General features: G+C 39.6%; 1 protein-coding gene across 3 annotated transcripts in view; it reads right to left on the bottom strand.

Moving 5' to 3' along the window:
- Window positions 1-9,816, bottom strand: part of ccdc175 (coiled-coil domain containing 175) — a 60,022-nt gene that overhangs the window by 745 nt on the left and 49,461 nt on the right. For all 3 annotated transcript variants that reach the window (XM_072267862.1, XM_072267870.1, XM_072267880.1), the window contains 2 exons: window positions 5,061-5,213; window positions 264-366 (listed from right to left, as the gene is read on the bottom strand). In XM_072267862.1, coding sequence (XP_072123963.1) covers window positions 264-366; window positions 5,061-5,213 — 256 coding nt within the window. The remainder of the gene's footprint in view (window positions 1-263; window positions 367-5,060; window positions 5,214-9,816) is intronic.

Here is a 9,816-nt window from a genome sequence, read left to right as displayed (position 1 = left end):
AATGTGGTTGGTCATGAGATAAAATGTGATTTCTATACATCATTTCTAAATTGGGTGGTACAACTACCTTGTTTTATTAAAAGGTCATTTACAAGTACATTACTTAAAGCTTAGATAACCATAGTTTGCAATATATTTGGGTCTAAAGGGTCTTATAAGTTTTATATTATAAGATGATCATTTTTGATCTTTAAGCTTAAAACTAAAACTATTATGATATTAATTTAAATCAAAATCTTTCAAACCCCATCCCATGCATGTACCATAGATGGTTAGTAGTTCATTATCCTGGATCTCCTTCTTTGCTTTCTGCTTTTCTCCTCCTCCTTCGAGTATTGCAATATCTTTGGTCAGCTGGAAATTACACTACCAGTAAAGATGAAATTTAGTTCAAATTCAGTGTTGTACTGCAACTTAAAAAAAAATCAAACCATACCCACAGAAACATTTTTTTCTCAAGGGGTCTCTCATCTGGTGATCAAGTGGAGGAACCCAAGACATTTTTTTTTTAAATCTATTCTTTTTCTACTCCAATTCCTGGCCATTATTGGAATTTTTCTCAAAGGAATATATTTCCTCATTTTATAATGTAATGCAGGAATTTTTTTTTGAGTCAATCGTGTTTGGTGTGATGCTATGTGGTAGATACTAACTCTGAACAGAAATATAGCTAGTTCCATTCCAGAAGCTCTCCTTGCTCTGCTTGTCCTGAATTTGGATAATATAACACTTACTGCTAATTGTTGAAGCTATAAGACTGGAAATAACACTCAGAATGAACATGGGATTTAGTTATTGTTGCAAAATAGTAGAGAAATTTGCATTTGAGACATTATTTGACATAAAGGAAATGACTTTAAATAACAGAAAATAGCCTATTTGAATGTTCTTTCAAAGATGACCTTGTCACAGAATAATGGCAATCTTTGCAACAACCTTCTGGCTCTGAATTACCTCGAGGACATGAAACAATGATGGACTGATTGATATTTGGAGTCTGGTATATACAGTGTTTTTGCACAATACACAGGCTTTGGGGATAAAACTTGCATAAGATGGTGGAAAAGTGATAATAGATTTCTTCTGAGATAAATAGCAGTTGTAGCCTTGTTCCCAAGATAATTAAACTTTGCAAAAATGCACGTATGTTAGCACAAATGGTCACTGGGTGTGGCTAAGAACAACAGGCTAGTACAAATGATTTCTGGAGATGGTGGTTAATATTTGAGTATTTATTCATTGATTAAATAAATAAATACCACATTATTATTCATCTTCAATTTCTCACTATTGCAGTGGGAGGTTCTCATCTGCTTCGAAAGGGCAACAATCATATGAGTGTCCAAGAGCAGGGTGAGCTGCCTCCACAACTATTGCCCAGTGGCATCCACATTTACTGTGATGAAGTACTTTGAGAAGCTGCTTATGGCTAGAATCAACTGCCTAAGCAAGGACCTGGACCCGCTTCAATTACCTATCACTCGAAATAGGTCCACAGTGGATGCGATCTCTCTGACCTTGAATCACCTGGACAATAGTAATACCTAATGGTAATACAGGCTGCTGTTTATTATAGCTCGGTGATCAACTCAATCATACCCTCAGTTATAATCAAAAAAACTCCAAAACCTGGGCCTCTATCTCCCTCTGCAACTGAATGCTTGACTTCCTCACTAGGAGACCACAGTCTGTCAGATTGGAAATAACATCCAAAATAACATCCAGTCCCTGGTGCACTTCAAGGCTGCATGTTTAGTCCACTGCTCTAATCTCTACCCCCATGATTGTATGACTAGGCACAACTCAAACACCATCCAGAATGATTGTAGGCAGAATTTCAGATGGTGATGAAGCGGTTTACAGGAGTGAGATATATCAGCTGGTTAAGTTGCTGGTGTTGCAGCAGCAAGCTTGTACTCAGCGGCAGTAAAACCAAGGAATTGGTTGTGTTGTGTTTGATATTGAGGGATCGTGGAGAACACATCAAGACGCTATCAGGTAGGATATTCAACTGAATTTTATTGACAACTCTGCTTGTACAGTATGTGAACTCATCCCATGTGGGAGTGACTAGCTGAGTGTCATAGAAATAACACTATCAATTACCACTACAGATTATGGATTTCAAGAAGGAGTCAATGGAATACAGGAGATAGATTGGATGGTTGAGTGGTGTTGCAACAACCATTTTGAACTCAACATCAATAAGACCAAGGAATTGAATATGGACTTCAGGAAGGGGAAGTCAAGAGAACACATATCAGTCCTCGTTGAAGGATTAGAAGTGGAAAGGGTGAGCAGTTTCATATTCCTGGGTGTCAACATCTGAGGATCTATTTAGGGTCCAACATATTGATGCAATTACAAAGAAGGCATGGCTATAGCTATATGTCCTTTGGAATTGGAGAAGAATTGATATGTCACCAAAGACAGATGCAAATTTCTACAGATGTAAAGTGGAGAGCACTGTAAATGGTTGCATCACCACCTGGTATGAAGGGGACACAGCACAGGGCTGGAAAAAGCTACAGAGATCCATCATCATTATTAAACACCCACACCACCCAGGGCATTCCCTCTTCTCAGTGCTACACATATAATTATACATACACATGTATATATACACACATAAACATATATGTTGTAAATTAATACTTAGTGTTATGTATTGCAACGTAATGTTGCGGCAAAACAACAAATTTTACAACATATGCCTGTGACGATAAACCTGATTCTAATTCTTCTGAACGAAATTGCTGTGATTAAATAGAAACCAGAGGAGTAGAGGGATTAGAAGATAGATGGTCAGATGATAGAAGAAGCTGTTTGTGGAACTTCTTGCTTTATACGGGTTAAGAAATACTAACTGAAGCTCTGTACGTAGGTGGAACCATTGTATTTCCAAAATACCATGCTTTGTATAATCAGAGAGAGTGTTGACAACCTATGAGAGTCCACTCTACCTCCTACTGAAGAGAGATCAAATATATATGAGACATTGGCCTCAATACCTCCCTGAGCAATTGGATCCTAGGTTTCCTTACTTGTACACTTCAGTCAGTTCAGATTGGCAACAAAATCTCCTCCATGATCTCCGTCAATACAGGTGCACCACAGGGCAATGTGCTTAACACACTGCTCTGCTTCATTTACACCTATGACTATGTGGCTAAGCATAGCTCCAAAGCCATATTCAAGTTTGCTTATGACACCTCTGTTGTGGTCCAAACAAAGGTGGTAATAGATCAGCATGCTGGTCCAAACAAAGGTGGTAATAGATCAGCTTGCAGGAGGGAGATTGAAAGTCTGGCTGAGTGGTGTCATAACACCAACCTCTCACTCAATGTCAGTAAGACCAAGGAACTGATTATAGAGCTTAGAGGAGGATCAGGGATGAAGAGGGTTAGTAACTTTTGATTCCTGGGTGTTACTACTGGCTCTTGAATAAAAGGGGATAACTACCCTCAGTTGTCCCATCATTGAAATATTCCTACAACCAATTATCTCACTTTAAGGACTCTTAATCTCATTATCTCATGTTCTCTTTACCTCTTGCTGTTTATTCATATTTGTATTTGCACAGTTTGTTGTCTTCTGCACTCTGTTAACCCTTCATTGATCCTGTTATAGTTACTATTCTATAAACTTGCTGAGTATGCCTACAGAAAAATGAATCTCAGAGTTGTATATCACAAACACAAAAAAATCTGCAGTTGCTGGAAATCCAAAGCAACACACACAAAATGCAGGAGGAACTGATCAGAACCAGGGAGCATCTTTAGAAAAGAGTAAATAGTTGACATTTTGGGCTGAGAGCCTCCATCAGGACTCGAAAGAAAGAGAAGTCGAGTAAATTTGGGGGGAGGGGACGAAGTACAACAAGGTTGTAGGTAATAGGTGAAACCGGGAGACAGGATGAAATAAAAAGCTGGGAAGTTGTTTGGTGAAAGAGATAAAGGGCCGGAGAAGGGGGACTCTGATAGGAGAGGACCATGGAAGAAAGGGGAGGAGGAGGAGCACCAGAGGTAAAGAGATAAGGTGAGAGAGCAAAACAGGAATGGGGAATGGTGAAGGAGAAGCAGGGAGGGGCAAATACCAGAGGTTTGAGAAATCGATGTTCATGCCCTCAGGTTGGAGGTTACACAGACGGAATATACTGCAAGGTGTTGCTCCTTCAAACTGAGTGTGTCTTTATCACGGCAGTAGAGGAGGGCATGAATCTGACTTATCAGTCCATGGCTGCTTCTACTGCCCACACAGGTTGGAGAAGCAACACCTTATATTCCGAGTGGGTAGCTTCCAACCTGATGTCATGGACATCGATTTCTTGAACTTCCAGTAATTCCCCCACCTCCCAAACCCCCTTTTCCTTCACCCCATTCCTGTTTCTCTTTCACCTCATCTCCTTACCTACCCATCACTTCCCTCTGGTGCTCCTCCCCCTTCCTTTTCTTCCATGGTCTTCTATTCTCTCCTATCAGATTCCCCCTTCTCCAGCCCGTAATCTCTTTCACTAATCAATTTCCCAGCTCTTTACTTAACCCATTTTACCTCTTTGGTTTCACTTATCACTACCACCTTGTACTTCCTCCCTCCCCCCCTCCATACCTTCTTAATCTGACTTCCCTTTCTTTCCAGTCTTGATGAAAAATCTCGGCCCGAAATATCGATAGTTTACTCTTTTCCATAGAGCTGCCTGGCCTGTGGAGTTTCTCCAGCATTGTGCGTATGTTGCTCAGGGTTGTATATGGTGACATATATGTATTTGATAATAAAATTTACTTCTGGCTGTATAAGCTGTACTTCTGGGGATGGACTATTATTAAACATGGATCTAAAATTGTTTCGTAGCATTACAAAAATGATAAAGTAATGATTGAATAAAATCTTATTCTTGTATTGAACAATTATCTAATAACATCAGTAAATGTTAACACAGTTACTGTTTGTTAAATGTTGCTGGATGCTTATACTGCTATAGAAGTGTTTAAAATTGGAATGTTGTATTTGCAGAATAGCATTCAGGACAAAATAGATCAGCAAAATATCTTTATACTCACCAGCCACAGTTTGCAGTTTTCTATCTCAGTAAGTTCAAGCCTCCTATCTGCTTCATAAATATCCACTCCTATCATTTTCAATTGTTCAGCAGTACTTTTAACTTGGTGGAAGGTATTGTTCCGTATTGAAGTCAACAGAGATTGTAGGTCTGGCTGATGAAAGAGATGAATAGAATGTATTTTTACATTCAATAAATTGTATTAATGGTTGAAAAATATCATAAAAATGCAATGTCTCAGTATGACTTTTTCTGGCAAGGTTGAGGCAGAGAATTTCACTGCATTTAAGTATCTAGTCGAGCACTTGAATTGACAAGACTTAGAAGGCTACAGACCAAGTACTAGTAAATAGGATTAGTATAGATGGGTACTGAATAGTCAGAATTGGCATAGTGAGTCAACGGAACTCTGCTCAATGACTCAGTAATGTATGTACATTGGCAATAATGTGGTTAAGTACGTCGATGATGTATTTCCATGTTCTGAATGCCACTTTTACTAGTTTTCTTCCAGAAGCAACTAAATAACTGAAAAGCAACAATGACGAAGAAAGCAGTAGGATGACTCAGAGTCATATTAAATACAGAAATAAATTAAGTAAAGAAAGGAAAAAAGTTCTGGGAATTTAGGTACGATTTACTAAATACAGGGGCAAAGATTTCAATTGCAGTGTTCCATTCAGGGTGTCCAAAGTTGAAAGGTAGGTGAAGTTGATAAAGCAAGATAATGAAATTAACAACCCCCAAATATCTAGTGTGAATTAATTTATAACAGCCATATTTATTCAGTAATTTATAAGCCACTGCTTGGAGTCTGACAGCAAGGTGGAAATTGTGTTGATAACAGTTATGTGAAAGTGGTGCAGAGTCCTGCAATTTGGAACAGATGATACAATTCCTTCCTTCCCATATTGTATGGTGCTAACTAGTTAAAATTCTTTTCTCATGTTGGGGGCTGCAAGCTTACCATTATTTAGTTAGCACTTTCTGGGCCATTAAAAGACAATGATATTAATATCTATAAAACTTAACTGTTAGAATACTACATCTGTATTTTAAATATTATTTATAATAATTATTTATTTTATTCTGTCATCTTATTGTATTATATAACTTCATTAGAATGCTTTAAAATTTAAAAAAGAGGAAAAGGAAAAATAAAGGCATAATACGTTTGTATATTCCAGTTTAAATGTATTAACTCACATATAAGCCATAAATGTACACTATTGACACTATTACTACATTATTTTCTTTTTTTACACTACCACTTATTAACTAAATTGCTAGAAAGAGACTTCAACCTGGTTCCTATGATTTCTTCCCACAACTTCATAAGGGGGCCTTTTCTGCTAAATTCTGGCTTTTCCAATGAATCTTACTGGAAATCTCACTGAATAAACAACCCAGCGTAAAATTCTGACCCACTATCTGTAAAGGGCCTGCATACTATCCAAAGACACTTCAGCTAAGTGGAAGCTGTATCAGCAGCAGCAGCCTTTGATAAGTGACTGTTCTCTCAGTCCTGGAGTTCATAGAGAATAACGATCACTTAATATTTTATGAGGAATATGAGAATGCAGGAAGAAGCCTTGATCAGGATGATGATTTACATGATAAAATATTTAAACATATTTATGTATCTGGGAACACTGATCTGACAACGATGGTTGTGTTTGCATAGCCAGTTGATGAATTGCGGCCATTTACTCAAGTATAATTTTACCACTGCTATGGCAGTGTTATCAGGATTACCTATATAATTTAGTGTTGCTGATACTATCTAATCCTAATAAACATCTTTTGTAGCAGTAGTCAAAAATGTTGTCCAGAAATGTATGGAAGTTTATGGTACACACTACCTAATTCCATTCATGCTAATTTGCCAGTAAATTCAAGACCTGGCTATACCAATACAGCATTCTGCCCAGGCTTCTCTGGCTCTTCACACCTCATGAGTTCCCCATGACCGCCATGGAGGGCATCGGGAGGAAAACCAACAAGCACCTGCAGAGATGGTTGGAAGCTCCCCCAAGCTTCTCTTCAGTGGGCCTCTATATTCGATCGGGGCAATTGCAGTTTCCCCTGTCATCTGTTGTGGAGGAATTCAAGGTGGCAAAATGCAGAGCCTTATTAAGCTTGAGAGATTCCAATGACATCTTGGTAAAGCAAGCAGGCATTACAACCAGATCTGGGCGGTTGGGCAGCCAACGCAGCTGTGGAGCAGGCAGTGTATTCTCTGAAGCTGCGAGGTGTCAGGTGGCAAGGCCTCGGCAGTTCACTTCCAGCAGTGGGGAAACGCAAGCATCAGGAACAGGCGAGACATGATACAGGCAGAAGTACGGATCCGTGAGGAAGAGAAGCGGATGTCAAAGGCAGTGGAACAAGGGTCCCAGGGTGCCTGGACAAAATGGGATCTGCCCAAGCGCAAGATCTCATGGGCAGTTATGGAGACTGGAGCCCTTTCGTATTTCCTTCCTCTTGCAATCCATGTATGACACCCTTCCTTCACCATTACATCTGTACACACGGGGGATGAGAGTGGACCCGTACTGTAAGCTCTGTGGTCAAAAGGGAACACTGGCTCATATACTGTCTGGGTGTAAAACAGCTCTAACTCAAGGACGGTATAGGTGGCGCCGTGATAAGGTGCTTCTGGCTCTTGCTGACACACTAGAGCGGGAGGGATGCAAGAAGAGGACGGCCGGCACAGATTTGAGGAAGGCCATCACCTTCATCAAAGAGGGAGCCAGGCCTTTCATAACCAAACAACCAAAGCCCGATCTGCTGCTAACGGCCGGGTCCTGGGAGGTGAGGGTTGATGTGGGAAGGAGGTTGCAGTTCCTGGATGTGGTGCACACAATCCTACACCCGGACACTGTACTGTGGTCAACTGAAGACAGGAAAATAATTCTCGTTGAGCTGACTGTGCCGTGGGAGGAGGGATGGGAAGAGTCCCATGACAGAAAGGCCTTGAAGTACCAGCCCTTAGTACAGGAGTGTAAAGACAAGGGATGGCAGGCATGGTTGTTCCCTGTGGAGATCGGCTGCGGAGGGTTCCCAGCCAAATCAGCATGGCGGTTATCAGCTCTGGGCCTGGATGAAAGGAGCTAAAAACAAGCAGTTTGTAGGATGGGGGAAGAGGCAGAAAGAGCCTCTTGTTGGATTTGGAGTAGGTGAGAGGAGGGAAGATGGAAGTCAGGAGTAGATGGGCAGTGATTTGGCCACCACTGCCGGCCCACCAACTGGAGAGTGTCATGGTTAAGGGTCAAAACACTCTGTGAAGGTTGGGAACCACCTGATGACATCTGCTCCTGGCTGAAGGCTACAGTTACCTTATAAGGTATCTGGAGAATGCACCCTAACAGGTGTATGTAACAAGCAAGACAAATATATTTATGTATCTGAGAACACCCATCTGGCAACAATGGTTGTGTTTGTATAGCCAGTTGATGAATTGTGGCCATTTACTTCAAGTATAATTTTACCATTGCTATGGCAATGTTATCGGGATTACCTATGTAATTCAGTGTTGCTGATACTATCTAATCCTAATAAACATCTTTTGTAGCAGCAGTCAAAAATGTTGTCCAGAAATGTATGGGAGATTATGGTACACACTACATAATTCCATTCATGTTAATTTGCAACAGAGGTGTGAGGTAGCTGCCAAATATTATCAGGTAATTGCATTTCCAGAATACTTATTGATGACAACCAACAAGTTCTCTGTACTTCCATTTCTGTCAATATCAGCTTAGCTCTTCCTTGTTACTTATCAATTTGTTAGCCTTCTTCTCTTAATTTCAATCATTTCAACACTAATATTCAAAAGTGAGAAAGTGCAGATGCTGGAAGTCAGAAATTAAAGTAAAAAATGCTGACAACACTCAGCAAGTGTGGTGAGAGAAATAAATTTAATGATCCAGATCAATTACCTGAATTGTTACCTCTGCTTCTTACTCCAAAGATACTGCTTTACCTGCTTAGCAGTCCTAGCATACTCTATTTTGTTTCTAATTTTCAAAGTACACTCAAGTAAAATATCAATATATTATATGTTTCATAATAACATTAAATTAATCCACGGAACTCTTCTTGTATTTTAACACATCCGTTTCAGCTTTTTACCAATAATCTTGTACTTCTAAGATTAAGTGTGGGTTTGACTGGAAAGGTGGCAGGAGGACAATTTCTCTCAAAACATAATCTAGAACTAGAAGGTATAGTTTCAGAATAATGAATTATTTCTAAAAATAGGGGAGGGATGTATTTCTTCAGACGGTCATGTATCTTTGTTATTCTCCAACAAAGAGACCTGTGGTGGTGAAGTCACTGAATGCTCTTGAGGCCAAAATAGACTGTTGGACCATATAAAGCCAAGACAGACCATTTGGACAATCAAGATTTATGAGAAACAAATAAGAAGGTGCAGTTGAAATCATGATCAGGTTATCCATGGTCTACTCTGGCTTCTTTTTCTTTGCTTTTACTTCATTGCCTAGACTGATACTCCATTAACTTGAAGCTGATTGGAAAAAAATGAGATCTCTACCTGAGACCTCTACCATCTACAAAGGTAACAGCAATTCAATGCATGGAAGTAAGGTGAAACTTAATTCAAGTAGAACTTCATGCCATTTTGTACTTAATTATTCTTAGAATACACTTTCCCAGGTGGTGGCAGGTGTTCATGTAGCAGAAAAATTAGCAATCTGTTATGCCTGTTTACAGGTAGCTTGACTTTCCGCATGAAT

This window comes from Mobula birostris, chromosome 1, assembly GCF_030028105.1.
Source record: "Mobula birostris isolate sMobBir1 chromosome 1, sMobBir1.hap1, whole genome shotgun sequence".
NCBI lineage: Eukaryota > Metazoa > Chordata > Chondrichthyes > Myliobatiformes > Myliobatidae > Mobula > Mobula birostris.
Note: the sequence above shows the minus strand (reverse complement) of the source record. Positions and strands in the feature narration are given on the sequence as shown.